General features: G+C 42.4%; 1 protein-coding gene across 1 annotated transcript; it reads right to left on the reverse strand.

Annotated features, from left to right (window-relative positions):
* Window positions 1-867: 867 nt before the first annotated feature.
* On the reverse strand, window positions 868-17,006 carry TNMD (tenomodulin). Its single transcript, NM_001109818.1, has 7 exons — window positions 16,959-17,006; window positions 16,663-16,794; window positions 7,800-7,940; window positions 7,490-7,591; window positions 2,894-3,047; window positions 1,387-1,553; window positions 868-1,077 (listed from the first exon to the last, which is right to left on the reverse strand). The coding sequence occupies exons 1-7, from the start codon at window positions 17,004-17,006 to the stop codon at window positions 868-870; spliced, it is 954 nt and encodes a 317-aa protein (NP_001103288.1).
* Between the last annotated feature and the right edge of the window lie 4,750 nt (window positions 17,007-21,756).

Raw genomic sequence — 21,756 nt, forward strand, 5'->3', positions numbered from 1 at the left:
CCCTTTCTTAAGCAAAGTCTGGGGTGACTAGGAACTTGGCCTTAACCTTCCTTTGAGAAAGTGGCATACTGCTAGTTCCCTGTGGTTTGGAAAGGAAAATCCCATTTGATTCCTCTCCTCAGTCATTTCCTATGAAGCCTGTTCTGTGAATATTTATTATTCCTGTTTTTGCCTTGGAACATTATATAACCAGACAATGATTTAAAGAGAAGTCAAACGTGAAGGTTATAAAATGTTAAATTTGTCCAAAGTTGAGTTTCTGTTCACAGAAGGAGAGCCCAGGACCCTTTTTGCTAAGTTAGCTTCCTCTTTTGCTGAGTGTATGTACTTGGAATATTTCAGTGGTGGCCTGCTGTGACTCACCTCCTGTCCAGTGGCTTAGTAGATCCTTAAGCAAGTTCGCAATATGTCTTTCAGATAATTAAACATTGAAGCTCTGCATAGAATGATATGCTTTTTATGCACCAGTTATGGGAACATTTTATCATCAGCTACTTATTTCTATTTTCTCTGTACAGCAGAGTAAACTATAAGATTTGAAAATCATTATGCTTTGCATTTTCCTACTCCCAAACCTGATGATGAAGTATAAACTTCTGTTCTTGTCATCTAAGTGAGACAGGTCTGCTCCATGTCACTTGTTGGGAATATTCTTAGAAAACACTTACCCAGTATGTTCAGCAGCAATCAGGCCATTGGTGATGATGTAGAAGTTTATTAGAACATGAAGAGAGGAATTACCTACAAGTAATTCTGGAATATTGGCTACTAGGAGCCAAATGCCTCATAGGCAGAAATTCATTGAATAGCATGCATGTATTATATGTTGGCTGCCAGAAGTTGAAGCATTTGAGCTCAAACTTCCTATTAGACCCTCCCCAGCATGCGGGCCACCCACCAGTTGCAAGGCATGATGACACGACAGATGACCCGTCCTCCTTGGTAGCAGTATGGATACGGGTAGTAACCTAGCAAAGGTTCGCAGACACGGCGGCAGTAGCGATTGCCTCGACGGCAGTAAATACAACAGTAACCTCTCTCATCCAGCATGGGGTCAAATTCTATTCCATTTTCAGTCTGAAAGAAGAAGAAGCCAGTGTTGGAGGGGGAAAGTTCACCAGGAAGAGTTCCCACCAAGCAGGGGAGGATTACAAGACTCTATGAATTCGGTGCTGGAGAGAAATTAAACTCCCTAGCCTGATCATGGAAATATAGCAAATAGGGATCAAAATTGGTTTTGAGTGAGTCTCGCAGAAATTCCACGTTTCTTAAGCACTTTTTCTAAAACCATGATCATTTTCCTTCCAGAACTGTGATCTGAGGGGTTGGAAGTTATGTGAGGATTTCGTTTCTCCTGTCCCAAGAGCTAACATGAACGTAACTCACATAGTCATTTATTGGAAGTTCTTCCTCACTTGCTTGTCTGGCGTGACGGGTCTTCTCCACCTTCACTTGAGGGACCACCCACTGCTCATTTTGTTCAATCCCTTTTTTCTCATTGGTAGGAAAGTGAAGATCTTCACCGTCTTCTTCAAAGTCTTGTAACTCGGAAACTAAGATAATAAATACAAAGTTGTGATGCAACAGCTTTGCAAGTATTTCTGAAGGAAGTGCTGGGAAACAGCAGTTGTGGGTAGAGCTTTTCATCACATTTTCTGACTGGCATCATTTAGGAATGAACCACTTTTCCAAGCTCATTCAGATGATATTTTAAGAGTATTAAAAAAAAAACCTGCCCATTCCGCTGCACCCATACTTCTTTGCTTGTTTGGCATCATATGTTTACTGCTGTGTCTTATTAGGATACTAAATTAAAAACTGGAGGCAATGGATTTCTTGGTTCCACACAGTGACTTTACCAATGGCAGGTACTCAATAAATATTTTCTGGTTGCCTTATTTGGTGTCCTCTGTCCTCCTCCCTCTTCCTTTCTCTTGTCATCTTAGAATTTTAAGACTTTTTATTGAGAAATCATTTTGGATATATGGAACAATTACAGTACAGAGTTTCCATATACCCTTCACCCAGTTTCCTCTAATGTTATCTCAGATATCCATGACATAATGATCAGAACTGAGTAGTTAACTTTGGTATAATACTATTAATTCAAGTATAGACTTTACTCATTTTTCATTAGTATTTCCACTGATGTCCTGTTTCTGTTCTAGCACACATTGCAGGGTACCACATTGCATTTACTCATATTTATTTTAAGTACCCAGAATACCAAAAGGTGTTTGCATGAGTGAGAGTTTCCTTTCCTGGGTCATATAGTAATTGGTGCTGTTCAGAATGAGGGAGGTTGCCACTGTGTTAACTAGACAAAGTATGACGTCCTGGGACTTTTGCTTTCTCTGTGGGCTGACTGGAAGTTGGGGGCTGGACTCTTCTACTCTGGACCTCTAGCTCTCCATTGCTTCTTATAGCAATTCCTAAAACAGCCACAGAGAAATGTGTACTGTCCCATCTTCTGGGAGAATGCCACCATTTGTTATAGAGAATCCTTCTTAAGATGACAGTGTGTCATTTTAGCTCTTCTCTTCTCTGTTCTTGGGTTGGATCCACAGTGGTTTGAGCAACAGTCTGGTATCCATCCCTACTGCCATGAATATAGATGTACAAAGAAAGACAGATTAGCTTTTTGCTATCACTAGTCACATTAGGGTGATGCTACCTTTGCTGGGATATTTAAAAGCCTGTCAGCATTAATTTATCTGATTTATAACTTGGCTGTGAAAAATTCCCTCCTCACTGGCAGTCAGCATATACAGTCTCCTCCAAGAAGATATAAGCTGATCATTTGTTTTCCTAGAAATGTAGTCTCTGAATGTTGGAAACATTAATCTGTTACCATCTTTGGAGAAGGAGGGAGATGAGAATGAGGTTGGCATACCTGCTATTAGAGTGGGATTGATCCAATACATGGTCACATTATCACAGATCTCCAAAATTTTGGAGTTTTTAAGAAAATCTCGGTTTTCAATAGGCTTTTCTGCTGGGACCCAAATCACTGACTGTTCAAAGAAAGTTGTGGTAATTTCTTCATTCTGAAAGAAGAATGTAGTTCAGGGTGTAATTGGCAGAGAAATTAATAAAATGAGTAAGACGTTATGGAATACTGGAAAACAATATGTCCTGAGTCTGAATAACAATTCTAATTCTAGGCTGCTGCTGAACTCACTCTGTGCTATGTATACTATAATTATCCTTGAGGGTGTTAATAACTGATCCCTCCCTCCTGGGTTTAAGAGCAAGACTACTCACTGATACAGGAGCCTTCTTTGCTGTCCCTTCACTTAAAGTCTGAAAGGCTCTCTCCATAATTTTCTGGGTGCCCCCTGGGCCATGTATGTTTGAATTTGAGCTTCTGGAACCTTCGATGATTTCCATTTGTTTTCTCACTTTTAAATGCGTGTTGTGAGTGCCTCCCTAGTTTTAGACTTGCAGTTAGGGTTGCAAGCAGTATTTGATCTCAAGCCAAAAAAAAAAAAAAATTCTGCAATTCAAACTGCTGAGATATAAATTTCAAGTGAACCTGGTATTTTAGATTTATAGGATCTGTTGATGGTCATTAGCTGTAGTACAGAAGATAAGTCTTTTTATGTTTTAAAGTTGTTTCCAGCTTCTGACTTTACTGACCTTACTACTATTATATTCCTCATAGAGTGTTTTTGCTTTACAGAGCCTTTCTTATATCATTATTTAAAAATTTTTTATTTATGAGAGAAAAAGAGAAAGTGAGAGAGAAATCTTCCATCTGCCAGTTCACTCCCCAAATGCCCACAACAGGCAGGGCTGGACCAGGCTGAAGTCGGGAACCAGGAACTCCATCCAGGTCTCCCACGTGGGTTGTAGCGACCCAGGTACTTGAGCCATCATCCCCTGTCTACCAGGGTATACATTAGCAGGAAGCTAGAATTGGAAGCAAAGCTGGAACTTGAGTCCAGGCACTTCAAAATGAATGCAGCCTTCCCAAGGGGCATTTTAACCACTGCACCAAACACCTGCCCCACTGCTGCCTTCTTTTCAACTTCTGGTATTGGAAGTAGTTGTCTTGCAGATATAGTTCTTACTTAATTGTCACTGGGGCTTCATTTTTCCTCCTATTTTTTATGTCAACAAGAGGAATCTCTCTTTTTTTTTAAGTTTATTATAATCTACTTGAAAGAGAAATGGAGGGAAAGAGGGAGGATGAGAGAAATCTTCCATCCACTGATTCACCCTCTAAATGCCTGTAACAGCCAGGGCTGGGCCAGGCCAAAACCAGGAGCCAGGAACTTTATCTGGATCTCCCATGTGAGTGGCAGGGGCCCAAGTGCTTGAACCATCACCCCTTGTCTCTCAGGAAGCATTAGCAGGGAGCTGGAACAGAATCAGAGCAGCCAGGACTCAAACTGGCATTCCAGTAGTCATAAGTGGCTGTTAAACTTGCTGGAGGAAATCACTATGATTTCCTACTATTCTTTTTTTTTAAAGATTTATTTATGTATTTGAAATGCAGAATGACAGGGTGTTGGAAGAAAAGGAGGGAGGAAGGGAGGGAGAGAGGGAGGAAGGGAGGGAGATAGAGATCGAGATTGAGATCTTTCATCTACTGGTTCATTCCCCCAAATGGCTGCAATGACTGCGGCTGGGCCAGGTCCAAAGCCAGAAGCCTGAAACTCCATCCAGGTCTCCCATGTGGGTGACAGGGGCCCAAGTACTTGATCCGTCATCTGCTGCTTTCCCAGGCACATTGACAGGGAGCTGGATCAGAAGCAGCAGGTGGTACTTAAAAACTGCTGAGCCAAAACACCAGTTCCTTCCTCCTGTTCTTAAAGTTTTTTTTTTCCTTTTCTCTTCTATTTCTTTCTAGCTTTGCAATTTCAGTGTTTTAATTTGTTTTCTTAAGTATGCCTTTGTATGACTTTTCCCTCTTTTGCCCTTGTGTCTGTAAAGACCTTGAGATGCATTGAAAGAGATGGTATAAAATGTGGCTGGTATGCTGACTAGCTTTGTTAGCAAAATCAGGGCTATTTATATACCTGCTCTGCATGTTTAACATGCACATGTCATGGATATAGTGGTGAAGGAAGTACAGAATAAGAAGATTTTTGCCATTCAAGACCCCAATTTGTCTCATAAAAAATCTGTAGTGTGAATATAAGACATTGAATTTACTTGAAGGTACAGTAATTTACTATCATGAGACAAATATTTGTGTTATTTTAAAGATTCAGTGAAGTCAACTGAAGAATTAATTAGGGTCAAATTGAGTCATTATGGGTCTTTGTCTTTATCTCTTTTTGAAAAATAAATCCTGTTGGGGGCCAGCAATATGGCGCAGCGGGTTAACGCCCTGGCCTGAAGCGCCGGCATCCCATATGGGCGCTGTTTCTAGTCCTGGCTGCTCCTCTTCCGATCCAGCTCTCTGCTGTGGCCTGGGAAAGCAGTAGAAGATGGCCCAAGTCCTTGGGCCCCTGCACCCATTTGGGAGATCTGGAAGAAGCTCCTGGCTCCTGGCTTCGGATCAGCACAGCTCCAGCCATTGTGGCCAATTGGGGAGTGGACCAGCAGATAGGAGACCTCTCTGTCTCTACCTCTCCCTGTAACTCTGTCTTTCAAATAAATAAAATAAATTTTAAAAAAATAAATCCTGTTATATTACTTTGGGCTCTCATCAATGACTAGCTCTATGTGAATGCTTACCTCATTTTGTAAAAGTCAGCATATGTTATTACATATAGTAATATGTATCTCATAAATACAACATTAGGAACATAGTAATTCTTCCCAGGGTACCCACCCTCCCAACCACTGTCCCCTTCTTCTTCCTCCCTCTTCTGTTTAGTCCGAGAAAGAAAAAGAAAAAGAAGAAAAAAAAGTGGAATAAAAAAACTATGAGAACTGTTCCTCAACAGTCACATATAGTAACTTTTTAATCCTATTGATTCTCCTTTCATCTTATCACTGCCTCCTATAGTTGTTCCTAATGTCCTGGAAGTTGATCTGTTACTCAGATGTATCTAACTTGGTTTTTAAAAATAAACAAAAAAGGGGCTGGCATTGTGGCATAGTGAGTTAAGCAGTTTGTGTCCTGTATGCCTCACTTCTGATCCAGCTCCCTGCTAATGTGCCTAGGAAAACAGCAGAAGATGGTCCAAATTCTTGAGCCACTGCCACCCATGTGGGAGACCCAGAAGAAACTCCTGGCTCCTGGCTTTGGCCTGGTGAAGCCCCAGCCATTGAGGCCATTAGGGGAGTGAACCAGAGAATGGAGGGTCTTTTTCTGTTCATTTCTCCCTCTTTGTAACTCTGCCTTTCAAATAAATAAATCAGAAACAAAATCTCTAAAATTTGTTGCTAACATAGACCCTGGGAGCACAGCATCATGTTTGGGGAATTTTTTTTCTTTTGCTTGGAACAAGCAACAAGTAACAAGGGTTTGTAACTTTTACAGCATGAGAGAGTAATGCAGTAGCCAATGACAGCTCTGAGACTTGGGATAAGGAAAGAGAAAAAGAACTCCCCACCTCCCTCTTCCCCCAAAAAGAAAAGAAAAATAAATAGATAAATGGACAGGTGAGAATTTAGATGAAAGAGTTGAGTGGGAGAAAAGTGAAAAGGAACAGGGGAGAGAGAGACAAAAGAGAAAGAAGTTTTTATGCATATAGAGAGGCTACTGTGCCATTGTGATAACCCCAGACTAAACCAAACCAAACACATGGGGTGTACTGTCATAATATGGCCTTATTTGAGGTCCCCCTTCTGTTCCCACTGACAACTACAAACTGTAATTATAGACAGAATACCAGAAAAAAAAAAACCCTGTAAAGAACCTCAAGGACTTTACTGATGGTTGTATTTTAGGGAATGATAAATCTCCCACTCAGCTTTCAGTGACCATTCAGTGAATGCACTGGTATTACAGGTTGCCTCACCCTGGCCTAACTGTGTTTCCAGAGAGTTCATATTACATTGCAGTTCTCACCTTCTTTGCTTTTGCCTTTCCTAGTGAGGTTAAATGTACATTATTCCGCTAGCAGTCCAGCACAAAGTAGGTGAAGGTTGCAGTATGACAAAAGTGGCAAGGACTTCAGGTGGCCATGGGACTTTACAAAGTTTTCTTTAGGACTTTATCTTGGACATGATTGATTTTGTTCCTCTGGCTCTCGTCTTTCCTAGAAGTCTTTGGTTTGGCAGCAAAGGTATATAATGTTAATGGGCACCCAGGTATAAAAGTATAGTGTTGCACCTAAAAGCATCAACTTCAGTTTTTTTTTGAAAGGCCTTGAGTTCAAGACTCGACTCTGCTTCTCACTAGCTGCGTGACTTGGTTAAGTGACTTTTTGCTTCTGAGTCTCGGTTTCCTCATCTGAAAATGGAAATGATAACAGTACCGAGCTGTGGGGTCGTTTGAGGACAAGATGAGAATAAAGTGGTTAGTATATTGTTTGGTACATAGTTAACACCCAGCTGTAATAGCACCACTATTCTTCTTCTTACATACCTCATCTATTTCCTCTTCTGGTTCAGAAAATTCAGGAATCACTTTGATCTGAGTTTTGATAAAGCATTTTTGAAGACCTACAAAGTAGATGCCAGTATATCCCTATAAAACAGAGAAAACAATGATAAAACTTCCTGAAATAGCTACGATTAATGAAGGCTATGATCTAAGACCCCAGAGTGGCAAAATCTGAATTCAAAGGGAAAGCTTTGTCTTATAAATTAAATGGAGATTAAAGGCTATTTTAAACTGGATTCAACTGCTCTAATGTATTAAGTAGGATGTCTTAGAGGGAAACCACACAACTTACGTTTTTAAAGTCATGTACTTCCAATGTTTCATCAGTGCCATTTCCACTTCTGAATATTTCAGTTCTGGTCATGGGATCTATTTCCATGTAAATCTTCTTTTTCTCTCCGTTGCTATAGAAAGTGTGCTCCATGTCATAGGTCTGGGAGAACAGAGGAAAATAAGCTATGAGATCCTCCATGTATCCCTTCCCAGGCTACTGTAATTGGGTACTGTCTGTGGCACCTCGTCTCTCCAGAGTCTTTGTAGTGAGGTGCCATTGCAGCGGCTTGCCACTGGGAATTCTCTGAAACTTGAGATTAAAGTGAGGTGCTTTTTGGCAGTGCAGTTGATATGGGGATCCCTTCAGAGCCAGTATTTTGTATTCAAGCCAAGTTGCTGAGCTAATTACCAAGAATTCCAACAGTTTTCTTGGCAGCCTTGATGAAATAGCAAGAGATATTCTGCAAATCAGCCTGTGAAGTATTCTCCCCTTGTGTTAAGCTGAGGGGTCGCCTGAAATCTATGCTGCTTCTTTAAGCCACCACTTCCCTTTCCCAGTGCTGTGTGAGATCACCCCCTCACCACTCACACAGAATTCACTAAGCCTGGGAAAGATGTGAACACAGAGTAGTTAGGTATTGCTCTCTATCTACTTGTGGTATCCAGAGCTTTAATGTTGATGCAACAGTCTGACTTCTGTCCCTTTTAGAATCAGAAGCTGTTCTCCTTGGCCAATGTTAGGTGACAGTCTTACCCTGCCTTCACTTGCTTTCTTTTGCCCTTCAAAGTCCTGGGAACATTTATTTCCTTCCCTTACCAGCAGCCCCCCCCCCTTTATTCCTGAATTTTTCCCCCTTAACCTTATCTTATTGTCTGCAAGTTCTCCAGACTCACCCGTGTATATACACTTCAGTTGCATTAAGTACCTGGCATTAAGCAGGATGGGGTCTTCACAGAAGAGTACCTTGAACAGGCTGCTTCAGGTTTTTACTAAGTGGCTGAACCAAATTCTCAGACTTTCTTCTGCCCTCTGAAATAATCAATTGTCTTTTCAAAGACCAGTTCCATCCAGTATCCCAGGTTAGGAGGAAGCCTATAACTTACAACTTAGGCTATATCTATAACTAGAAGTAAATAGCAAGTCTAAAGGAATTCATCACCCGTCACAAACCAGACCAGACCTGATGACACCATTTGGAAGACTATCTTCCTTTCTGTTGTTAGGAGACCTTTGCTGATCAAGTTTCTTCACAACCATTTTTCCTTAAGAAGAAAAAAGTTGGAAAACTAAAAAGCTTAAAATGCAAGCTATCCTAAGAGCCAGAGTCACTTTCTAATGGTACAGCTCCCAGTGGCAGCCTGGTGGAGCTCACACAGGGATGGTTTTTTTAGTGTCTTCTGATGTCTGTGACTGAATGTTAGTTTAACCTGGTCAAATTTTCCCCAACTCAAGGAGAAAAACAAATTGGAAGGGTTTGTAGAGATGAGGGTTATTTCAAGCATGAAATGTCGAATGTAGCTGCTTACTAGGAAAACAAGAGGCAATGTCATTTAGCTTTTTGTAACCTTGCAGTGCCTTGGACATGGTTGACATTTAAGTATTTGTTGAATAAGTTTTTCCCATCAGTGGCACAGTCTCATCTTCCTAAAGATAGATTTTGAACATGGGCAAGAGACCATTCAAAAAGGAATGAAAAACTGTATTAAGAACCCTCCAGCAAATGCAGAGTTAACTCGGGAAGTCTGGCCTGGCTTGTGACAGGTAGCAAATTCCTTTAGGTTTGTTATTTGCTTGAGGTATAAATATGTCCTCAGTTCCAGCTTTGCAGCCAGCTTGAGAAGAGAAACTTCTACCTATGGCAACAAATTGAGCTCTCAGTTGGTCTGACCTAAACCGAGGACAGAGGCATCTGCTTCAGATCCAGACTTGTCAGGTGTCTCAACAAGGGGGAGTTTCGTTAGAAATACTGTCCATTGTTGAGACAAATGTCGACACCAGTAGCCGTTGGGGGCTGGGCTGGGGTGTTTGTTTCATCAGTAGCACTACTGATGGATTATTGCATGGAAAAATGAGGTTAGAGACTAGGGGATGTTGGATTGCTGCCTACCTGGGCAGAAGAGAAAATACAGGCTGTATTTTCAATCACTGGTAGAAGACTATGGAACCATACTGGTGACATTTAGAATTTCAGTGTACTTCTGTGGAATGAGTTTTCCTGCACTATTGGCAATACACTTTACTTGGACACCTTGCTAGATGAAAACTATTGGAAACTGCCAAGCTCAGCAGATCTTGATTATTTTCAACATTCCTGCAAAGAGTGTTTTTGGTAGGGGAAAAGGGGTCCATCCTGATCGTATCCGTTAACCAGCTTGTTGGCTTTATGTTAGCCACAGTAGGCTGCTCAATTGAGTAAGGTCAGAATGACTTTGTATGTGAATCTTTGGTGGGAGGCGGGAGCAGGGAGCTATATATTCTGCCCAGATGGAATTCCACTATCAAAGGTGTCCTTTTGGAGCAGACTGTCCTTTGTCTAGGAAGATGATGCTGGTGGCCCATTTTGGACTGTGTGGGGATGAGTTTGAGAGAATCCAGACATACTGTCTCGCCTGGATCCCTGTGGAGCACATTGCTTGGGTAATGGCTATGCAAGCTTCAGTGGCCCATATATAGACTGAGCACATGCCTTGGGCATCAGAATTACTAAGCTCCCTGGCACAGGGGTGGAGGGTCTTTATGGAGATAAAGGAATACATGGCTTTGTCCTCTCCAGGAGCAAGCTAAAGCACAGGCAGGGGACTGGCCTGAGAGTTGTGTGAGTGGGCTACAAGTAGCTAAGTCTCAGACTCTGCCCTCAACTCAGCTTTATTCCAGGAAGGACAGAGCCACGGCAGAGTATGACAAGGTGTATTCCCCTGCCAAATTGGAAAATAGGGAAAGTTAGTCATTGCTGCTTCTAGTTTCTCTTCCCTTTTTCATATCCTCTTTACTCTAGCCTCATAGCCATTCCCTCTCCTCAACCTATCTGTGTCTGTCCCTTGTCTCCTGTCTAGACATCTAGGAATCTCATGGTACTTATGTCAGAGAAGAAATCATTCTGGCAGGTGATTTCACACTTAGATATTAGCAATGGATATTTGTCTATTTAGAAAATTGAGTACAATACTTTATTCAAAGGAATGAGGTACTAATGGTAGATTTTAAGCATGGTGGCACTAGGAACAGAAGATATTTGGGGAGAAGGGCATCTTTCCAGCACTACTCAAATAGGCTCTTTTTTTTGACAGGCAGAGTGGACAGTGAGAGAGAGAGACAGAGAGAAAGGTCTTCTTTGCTGTTGGTTCACCCTCCAATGGCTGCCGTGGCCGGCGCACTGCGGCTGGCGCACCGCGGCTGGCGCACCGTGCTGATCCGAAGCCAGGAGCCAGGTGCTTCTCCTGGTCTCCCATGGGGTGCAGGGCCCAAGTACTTGGGCCATCCTCCACTGCACTCCCTGGCCACAGCAGAGAGCTGACCTGGAAGAGGGGCAACCGGGACAGAATCCGGTGCCCCGACCGGGACTAGAACCCGGTGTGCCGGCGCCGCAAGGCGGAGGATTAGCCTAGTGAGCTGCAGTGCCGGCCATCAAATAGGCTCTTACTCTGCCCACACATAAGGCTGGCCTTGACTGTAAGGATCAGAACACTGAAATGGGGCAGGGAAGCCAATGGAGTGGAATATGAATCAGAAGTGAAATGAGACAGATGTGTGGCTAAGCCCAGGCAGTGAAAGGTGTAAGAAGACCACACCGATGGAAGATGGAGGATATGGACACCTGTTTCTCTTTCTTGCCCAGGAATTCTGTCCTCAGTCCACTGAAATCCTCCACTCAGACAGCAAATGAACCCTAAAGTCCCCCTTCATAGCTTGTCCTGTTTTCTTGCTTCTGTTTGTGACAGTCTCTGAGATCAGAAAAGAAAGCTTTTTATAAAGTGTAAAGCTGCCGCAGACCTCAGTGTGATGGATAGGTTTTGGGGGCAAGTAGCTTTAGCCTGTCCTGACAGGGATTTGAGGACATTTGGCTTAGGTTTGTTATTTGAAGCCTGTGATTAATCTAGCTGCTCTTCTCTCCACCTTCATCCTTTACTGTCTGTTTATGAGGTACACTCTCCAAAGGTGAAATACATGCTCAGAATAGCTGGCTGGCAGGTGAGAGGCTGGCAGGAAGGGAAGGCAAGGCAAGGCATTGTACCCTATTATTACCAGCCTAGCCTGGGGGAATTAAGGGCCTCTAGGTATTTCTTTACTAACACAGAGCAGGCAGATTGTTTCTTATGCAAAGTTGGGCTTCTGCATGTTCAATCACCAGTTCTCAGCCCCGGAAAAAAATTGGCATATGCAGCACAGACATTCCTCTTTTTCAACCAGAAAAAAACATTTCTTTCATCTTCAGACTTCAGCTGGCTGGGAAATTTTCCCCTATCCACTCTCCCCACCCCTGATTCTTAAATGCGGCTAAAGAATAGTGGAAAGAATCCCCAGACATAAATTCTAGTCCTAACCTCAACTCTGCCACTCGCAAGCTGTGTGACTTTATGTGAGTCACTGAGTGTCTCTGGGGCCTCAGCTGCTATCTTTATTCCCTGATCCTTCAGCTGTGGTGTTGAATAGTTGGCAAAATCAACACTGCTCAGATTTGAACTGACATTGGTCAGACTGGCCATTGGACAACTATGACTTGTTGATCATGTGGGCTACCAGTTCCATTCTCAGTCCTTCAAGGACAGTACCCTTTGAAGGCCTGGGGTCTCCCTGCTGGGTGCCATGTGAGTTGCTCAAGAAATGCTACTTTGGAGGGAAAAAAAAGACTGAATGAGAATGTGCCATGTAGTTGGTGAGAGCTGCCCCAGAGCAGCCCAGGACAAGAACTGGCCCAGTGAGAGTTATTATACAAGCGAGGACTTGGATCTCACAATGCTTTAAGAATAAAAGAAAATGTAGAGAACTCTTTTCTGAAATGCCGATGTGGCACCATCTGGTGAAGCTCAGTCCCTCTGCCAGAGATTCCAGCTATGACTCCACCTTTTTTTAATTTTGTTTTGTTTTGCCGGACTGCTGTGTAAGGAAAGCCCAGGGAACTTGCGGAGGAAAGTTGTCTCCCTGTGTGCCTAGAGAGGAGTGAGGAAAGTTGATCTCAGGCCAAGGGCAGCATTAGAGAAATAGGTACAAAGAGAGCTAGATCTAGACTTGGCAAAAAAAAGTGCTTCTTCTGAGCAAAGGATTTTCAGCCTGGAATGGTACTGAGCTCACAACTCTGGGTAAGACTGTTTTAATAGTCATCTGCAGTTGAGGTTGGGGTGGGACAGAATGCCTTCCTTTCTCCACTGCTTCTCATCGTGTATGAAAAGGAGGGGACATCCCTAGAAATCTGTTGATTACTCTGTGGGCCTGATGACTTCAAAACAGCCCTAAAAGTCACCAGACAGTTCTTATGTATGGCAGGAAGGAGCCCATTTCATTCATTATTCTTTCCCCTCATTCCACAAAGGATTGGAGGGGTTGCGCTGCAAGGTCTGTGCTGTGCTGTATAAGCTGCTGGTTTAAGGGCTGGAATTTTTCCGATTTGTTTTCTCCATGTTGGATTCATTAGCTGGGGAGTTGGTTTCTAATTGTTTCAAGTTAAACGGGGAATACAGGCAGCTCTGAGCAAGAATGTTTCTCCAGGGAATCTGCCTCAAGGATCCCAGGGCAGTTACTGCCTGGAAGTAAGGATTCATTGCGCTGCTCATTCACAATCTCTGCAACTGAAGAGGTGTCTTCTGCTTGGTTAAGAAAGCTAAATACAGGTCTCAATGGGCCTGACTGTCATTCAGCTTAAGTGGCTCCTAGTTGTGTTGTAGCTTAGTAAGCCTGGGGCCTGTAAGGGGATACAGCAGCTCACCCAGGGTTAGTTCTCCTTGTTTCAAATGTCTCTTTATCTCTGGTGCGTATTGTGTGCGTGCACATGTGTGTGTACACGCACACGTGCTTCAGGGATGTGAGGAATCAAGCATGGCTTACTACCCCTTTTGGATCAGGAATCTGGGTCTTCTGTATACACCAAGGTGAGAGGGAGGGGAAACAGTTACTGGCATGGCAGTGTCAACACCAGATGTGGATGTGAAATAAGCACTGTTTATTATAAACAGATGTCTAAAAACAAAATAAAAAGGAGATGTGGTGAGGACTAGAGGAGCAAGCTCTCTTGGAGACTGGAGGAAGCTCCAAGGAAGAGCTTGGAGGAAGCCCCAAGTCAGCAAACAAACCACTGCCATCAGTACACACAGCAATCTCAACAGTTCTGTCTACCAAGGGCCCCACAGTCCACACAAGTCCCACAGGCTTGTACAAGAAAATCCAGAAGAGCCTGGGTTTTAATCTGCTACCTGTTGCTTCTTGCTAGGCTATTATACTCTTTTTTTTTTTACAGGCAGAGTGGACAGTGAGAGAGAGAGACAGAGAGAGAAAGGTCTTCCTTTTGCCGTTGGTTCACCCTCCAGTGGCCGCCGCGGCCGGCGCGCTGCGGCCGGCGCACCGCGCTGATCCGATGGCAGGAGCCAGGAGCCAGGTGCTTTTCCTGGTCTCCCATAGGGTGCAGGGCCCAAGCACCTGGGCCATCCTCCACTGCACTCCCTGGCCACAGCAGAGGGCTGGCCTGGAAGAGGGGCAACCAGGACAGGATCCGGTGCCCCGACCGGGGCTATTATACTCTTAAAGGGAGAAAAATTTGTGCGGAATGCTTGGATCCTTTTTCTCTGCAAATCTTCCAAGACTAATTTGAGTACTTATCTCTTCCCAGGATTCCCAAGTCAACTCTGAGGCAGGCTTATTGGTAGTCTTAGCTGTTGGAAACATGGGTGGCCTCTTGGGCTCCTTGTCTGGGACTTTGAAGGCAGAGGTGCACTGAGTAGAACATCCTAGTCCCTTAGTTCACAGTGAGCTCAGCTTGGTCTTGCCATGAAAGCCAGAACTCAAAGACAATAAATTGCAATTCCCCATGGAAATGGAAAACAAGCAACCTTGTTTTTTTTTGGAAAAACTGGTCCTAGAAGGCACCTACTCTTTGTTCATTTCTGAGAATTACATTGCTGAAAATGGCATCCTAAGATGTACTATGTCATGAGAGATTTGATTTTTGATAAACTTTAGGCAGTAGCATAGCCTACCTGTTTTGGACAAGCACTAAATTTTACTTTTGGTTGATGGATTACAGAATTGCTGTTTGAATAGCATTTACAGTAACAACGGTTACAATAGAAAAAGAAAGACCATCTGGCCCCCATTCAGGAAGGTATCTATGGGTGGTCAAAAGGACTAGCTACCTGCTGTGTCCAGTGAAATGCATTATGACCATGGAAGGCAAAAGGGTTTATGGTCCTCTAACTCATGGGTAATTTTCAAGAGCATCCAAGATACAATTTGTGGGGCAGCACGTCACCTTGGGAGTCAGCTAAGTGAACCACAATTGTGTCAGAATGCATTTTGGCCCTCTTACTCATTTGCTATTTCCTTTTGGATCTCAGTCACTCTGCCCATCCTGCCAGCCTGCACATAGGCAGATTCTTTAGAAAGACATCCAAACAGTAAGTAAGTTGTTTAGAAACAGGGATCAGGGGCATGGGGAGGGGGCTAAATATAGGCGTTGAGTGATGCCTGAAATCCTTTCTGCAACAGGTATAAATAAAAGCCAAGCAAATAAAAGTAAGCTGGCTTCCTCTCCCTCCTAGCTGAACTTGACGAAGTATCCTTTGGGACTACATAAAAGTGGGTATGGCAACAGAGGGTGGCTACGCTTTACTTCTCTGCTTTCTTTGGGATACTTGGCCAGTTTATTTTCTATGTCTACTCTGCTTCTCCTTCCCCATCGACCCATATTCTTTGCTGTCTGCTCCCATGGCTCCTTTGGCTCCTAACAGTCCATGCCAGCCCATTTTCTTGTAGCCTCCTCCACCCTCTTGGGTGTGTACCTTTTCCTCCCTACATCTGTTAGCAAATAGAAATGAGTAGCTCATGACAACAAATTAACAACAGCGCCACCAACAACAACCCCCACACAGAGAAAAACAGGACATAGCCAGCAAGTAGTGTGTATACTTACTCTCTTTCAAATGGAGAGTGTTATGTGAGCCCAAGAGCAACAGTAACACTAAAGAACACTCATATAAGCTACAATGGGCAGCCATGCTTCACCACATGACCACATGACCCCAATATCAGGAGCTTTCTGAGATATATGTGATTAATGACTTGGTGCTACTTGCTTCTGGCTTGTGGCATTACTGTCCCAGTGGGACAGTGGTGATTGTGGCTGGCAAGGAGCTGAAAACCTATAGTTTGTTCTTTAAAGTTCATAAATAAATGTGAACTCAGGTATGAGAATTGCTCCTCCTGAAAAGGACCTCATTGCCTGTCCTCAGAGCAGATGCCTTAAATCAGAAATATAATCCCTGAAAATCTTTTGCTGCTATTCCTGATGTTTTTCCTTATGTGGTAGAATAATTACTTTTCCATTAGTTTCTGCCCAGATAATTGAAAGAAAGATGGAAAATATTTTTTTTTCTTACTGTTAAAAATTTGCTTCTAGGAGTCTTAACCCCCTTAAAGCCAATCATTATGGAAAATGGATAATTCTACATACTGTCATTGCTAACTAAATATATACAGAATACAAATTTCCCCTTACCAAAATAATTAGACAAATAAGAGAAAGCAAAATCGTGATTCCGTTTTTTTATACGACTAGAAAATGAACACAAAAGGTCCTTAATGAGTTGCATTTTCAGAGTGCTTTACATGTCAGCCACTAATTAAAATCAGTCAAACTCAGAAGCATTGGTTAGTGATGTACACTAACTTTACTTACTTTTTTGGGTGTCTCCGGCCAGAAGTACTTACTACCCCAAAACAGGACAATTAGAGTCAGGGCCAGGATACCGAACACCAGTCCACAAATCTTAAGTGATTTACATATCTTCTTGGATTTAAAAGCTTCTGCCTAAGCAAAGAACAGAGAGAATAAAACAATACACAATAACCCTAAAATAGCAAGCCATAATTCAAAGTCTCCTTTGATTTCACTTTATAATGTTCCCATTGCAATACAATAAATCTGTGAAAGCATGCTTCTGCTCAAAAGGGAAAAAATAGGAATCAACTTACATTTAGAATGTGACAGTCCTCACAGTTCTCTGGAGGGTTCTTTGCCATGGTCTCTCAGCACACAGTACTCTTTCCCTGCTTTGAGAAGACTGAGAGACCACTGCCGAGGTGGAGTTGCAAGTGAGTCGGCTAACAGATGCCAGAGGAGAAGCTGAATTTATATGGCTCAAATATGTCATACCAGAGCCTGAGGGAGCCCAGGGGGCTCCTGTGCTGCGATTTGTTGCATAGATATACCCATATATGTATATAACTCCTGTGCACAGAATTCCATCCAGAATGGCAAAGACAGAAGGTTATAATGAAAACTGTTGTCCTGGGGGTTGGCTTGGAAGGGGATCAAGCCTAGGACACATTGAAATGATTTTTCACTATGAACTTAAAATATCAGTGGCACTATATTCTGCATACTCCAGAAAAAAGCAAACAAAACAAAAAAGGGAATGAAGCCCTAATTTCAATTCCATTCGATCAACAAATATTTATTGCTAGGATATTAAATGTCAGGCACTGTGCTTGGTGTTCGAGTTCAGAAATGAATAAGATAGTGTCTATTTCACTATGTTAAAGCTCCTTGACGACTGTGATCAATACATAGTCAACTGATCAGAATTAAAAACAGGATAAAACAAAGACTAATTAATTATAAGCTCCCTCTCTTCTTCCTGTCTCTGATTATTCTCCTTTCTTGGGTCCTCTTCCCCAGTCTACTCCTTAATGTTGGTATCTCTTAAGGTTCTGTTCTTGATGATTTTCTCACTTTGTAGGCACTTCTTACATAATCTCATGTAGTCCTATCATTTAAAATTTCACCTATGTATCAGTGATTACCAAATCTGTACCCGTAACCCAGTCCTATCTTTTAATTTCAAAGCCATTTGAACATATCTACCTGGATGCACCTCAAGAATCTTAAAGTCAACGTATTCTGTTTCAGATTGTCCTTTCACCACCTCCTTCCCCAAACCTACTTGCTTTCCCATATTCCCAATCTTAGTTGGTGGCTATATTGGTTTACTCAAGCTGTTATGGAACAAGTACCACAGACTGAGTGGCTCAGACAACAGATATTTGTATTGAGACAGCTCTGGAGGCTAGAAGTCTGAGATCAGCCTATTGCAGGATTGGTTTCTTCTGAGACCTCTCTCGGCTTGCAGATGGCCATCTCCATGGCCACATGGTGTTCTTCTTCTGTGCATGTCTGTGTCCTAATCGCCTCCAGTTTTAAGGACACCATTCATATGAGATAAGAGCCCATCTGTTTGAATTTATTTCACCTTAATTACCTCTTTAACCCCTACTTCCCAATACAGTCAAATGCTGAAGTACTGGGGGTTAGGGCTTTAACACATGCATTTTGAGAGGTCACAATTCAGTGCATAACGATGAAATCATCACCCACTGAGTCTCCCAAACCAGAACCCCTGAGGTTAGATTGAATTCTCCTTTCTTTTACACATTACCTTCCCTTTATCCAACTAGCTATCAGGTCTTATCCATTCTAAATTCTAATACTTTCAAAGCTGTTCTTTCCTTTGTATGCTTACTGATGAAACCTTCATTTGGCTTGTCATATTCTCTGACAAGCCTCAAATCCATATATTGCTCACCAGGCAGATCTCTTGGAGCTCCAGACCCATGTGTCCGTCTAATCTGCTAGACAACTCCACTTGGATACCTCCTGGGCACCTCAAATACCACATATCCCAGACTGAATTAATTACCTCCCTCCAAGCATAATCTTCCTTCTGTGTTCTCTCACCAAATGACATGATGATCAGTTTTTAGAAGAGAAACCTTCAAGCGATCCTTGATTTCTTCCTCTCTGGTTTACTCCCTTACCTGATCAATGAAGACCAGTCAATTCTGCTTCTGTTACCTCCACAACCCTATTCTCTCTGTGCTCAATGCTCAATCCCTGCTGCCTTAATTGAGGGTCTCCTAGTTATTTGTACAGTTGTAATATAATTCTCATTTCTTTGCTTCTGGTGCATTGCTTTCAAGATGATCTTTCTGAGACCTAATTCTAAGGATAATCTTTTCCCCACTTCAAGTCCTTCTAATCAATGTTTATAAAATCCAAGCTACTTATGATGCCATAATAGGCACTTCAGGGTCTGGACCTACTCTCTCTCTCTCCAGCCTCGATTTTGGACAGTTTTCTTTACAGAAATGGAGCCATCTGGGAGTCTCAGCTGGGCAGAGCAATAGGGCATGTACATATGATGCTATCCATTTCCTAATGTCTCAAAGAGAAATAATTTATGTTGTTTTTTTTTTAAAGATTTATTTATTTCAAAGGCAGAGAGAAACAGAGGGAGAGACAGAGAAAGAGATCTTCTGTTTACTGGTTTACTTCCCCAAATGGCTGCATTAGCCAGGGCTGGGCCAGGCCAAACCCAGGAGCCTGGCACTCCACCTGGGTCTCCCATGTAGGTGCTGGGGCCCAAGGGCTTCAGCCATCCTCCAGTGCTTTCCCAGGCAATTTAGCAGGGAGCTGGACTGGAAGCAGAGCAGCTGAGACTTGGACTGATGCTTTGATATCTGATGCTGGCATTGCAGGCAGTGGCTTAAACCACTGCACCACCATGTCAGCGCCAGGGAAATACTTTTCTAATTGTTAGAGATGCGATTGTGCATGTACTGTATTTTGTAAATTAAGAAATATAGGTCATGGTTCTATTCTACAATTCTTTGGTCAAGCTTAAAAAGAAAAGTCATGAGAGCAGTCTCATGGAGAAAGTTTTGTTTACTGGCTCAGACAGTTCTCCTAAATAATGTTACACAATGCTTCTGATGCCTCCCTTCTGATTTATACTCCACTGATGAGCATGCTTTACTTTTTCATGCCACAGGACATTTTCATATACTATCCTCCCTGCCTGGATTTCCCTTCCTCTCCTTGTTTACCTGGAGAATTCCCATTTAGCCTTCAAAAGGCTGCCTAGATGTTACCACCTCCTGAAAGCCTTCCCTGGCCTCATCTCTACTATTTCCTTGAATTAATAACCCTATCCCTTATTCTGTTTTTGTATCTTGCCCACACTTTTTTTTTTTTAAGATTTGTTTGTTTGTTTATTCGGAAGGTATAGTGTCAGTGCCAGAGAGACAGACAGAGACAGAGATATCTTCTATCTGACAGTTTACTCCCTAAATGCCTGCAGCAGCCAGGGCTGGGCAAGGATGAAGCCAGAAGCCTGGAATTCCATCTGGATCTCCCACAGGGGAGGCAGGGACACAAGCACTTGGACCACTTTCCACTGTTTTCCCAGACACATTAGCAGGGAGCTGTATTGGAAGCAGAGCAGCCAGGACTCGAACTAGTGGCTTGTTGTGGGATGCCAGCATTGTGGACAGCAGGTTAACACACGGTGCTGCAACATCAGTCCCCTTGCCCATACTTTAACTTAATACTTAGTACACTGCATTATTATTTACTTTTCTATGTTTCTCTCATGAGTAGACTTTAAGATCTTTTAAAACATGCCTTAAAAATGATAAAAGCCTTACTTTTTAAAGGATTGAATTAAAACAGAGATCAAAGCAATATGCTGTGGAAACATCAGGAGGGGTGATTAATGCTATTTTAGGAGAGCAGGAAAAATAACACAAAGGACAAAAGCATTTTAATAGGCTGTTCACTTATTATCACACTTATTCAGTATTCCCTATATGGTAGGCACTATTATGGGAACTGGATATCTATTCAGTAGTGGTCAAACAAACCTAATCCTTGACTTTGTAGAGCTCAGAGTCTACTTGAGGAGACAGATATGAAACTAAAAAATTTTTCTGTAAATAAATAAAAAATATAAAATATGCTAGGAAGAAAGAGCTCAGATTGTTTTGAGAGCAGCTAATTTGTACTGGAGAGGTCAGGCAAGTCCATTCTGAGGAGATGTTGCTTAATTAAGTTCAAGTTGACTTGGGTAATAAATAGAAGTTAGCTATTGAGAGGTAGGGAAAAGATTACTCCAGGCAGAGGGGACAGCACATGCCAACACCCTGAAGCAGAAAAGTGATTGAAGTATTCAAAGAATAAAAGGGAAGTTGTATGGCTATTACATAGTAAATGAGGAGAAATTGTTTGAGTAAGGCTAAAGAGGTAGGCAAGGGCCATAATATCCAATGTTGGGTCCTGTGTTAGTCTGGTAGAACTACTTCAGGCTACATGTAACAGCAACCAATTATTGATGTTTTAATGAAATTAAGGGTTGGATTCTCGTTGTCAGCAGTTCAGGTTCGTTCAAGTGCAAGGACCAAACTTTCCTGTTTCTGTTCTGTGATCCTTTGAGCATAGCTTCCAACCTCATCTTCCAGCGTGGCTGCCCCACTCAAGGCAGGAAAAGGGGGAGATAGCAAAAAGCAAAAGAACATGTGCCAGCTGAGTTTGTCCCTTTCTGTTAGGAAAGTAATCGTTTTCTTGAAAGCTTTAGCATATATGTATATTTTTTTCTTCTCTTATTGGCCAGGATTGAGTTGAATGACCACTCCTAGCTATACTCAAGTTTGGGAGATTTTATTTTCATTTCAGCCTATTACGACTCCTAATAATACCCCTGGTTTTGTTATAGAAAGGGGAAACATATTGAGAAGGTAACTGATAGTTTCTGCCACAAGGGCATTTGTAGGGATTTGGAGGTTACTCTAAAAATGAGAATTCATTGAAAGTTTTAAGTAGAATTTCTTATATGCCTATGAACATCTCTCTCTCTTTGGCTTCTGCAAGAAGAATGAATTGTAAGGGGGAAAGAATTTTGAAAGTTTGGCTGATTGGGAGGTAATTGAAAAAGATGAT

Source organism: Oryctolagus cuniculus, chromosome X (genome assembly GCF_051225735.1).
Source record: "Oryctolagus cuniculus isolate XC-2025 breed Fujian yellow rabbit chromosome X, ASM5122573v1, whole genome shotgun sequence".
NCBI classification, from domain to species: Eukaryota; Metazoa; Chordata; class Mammalia; order Lagomorpha; family Leporidae; genus Oryctolagus; species Oryctolagus cuniculus.

Coding starts and splice junctions, on each gene's coding strand:
- TNMD (NM_001109818.1), bottom strand. CDS start 17,006: ATGGCAAAGAACCCTCCAGAGAACTGTGAGGACTGTCACATTCTAAAT. Junction 16,795..16,958: donor AGGACTGTCACATTCTAAAT/GTAAGTTGATTC, acceptor TTCTTTGCTTAG/GCAGAAGCTTTTAAATCCAA. Junction 7,941..16,662: donor GGCCGGAGACACCCAAAAAA/GTAAGTAAAGTT, acceptor CTGTTCTCCCAG/ACCTATGACATGGAGCACAC.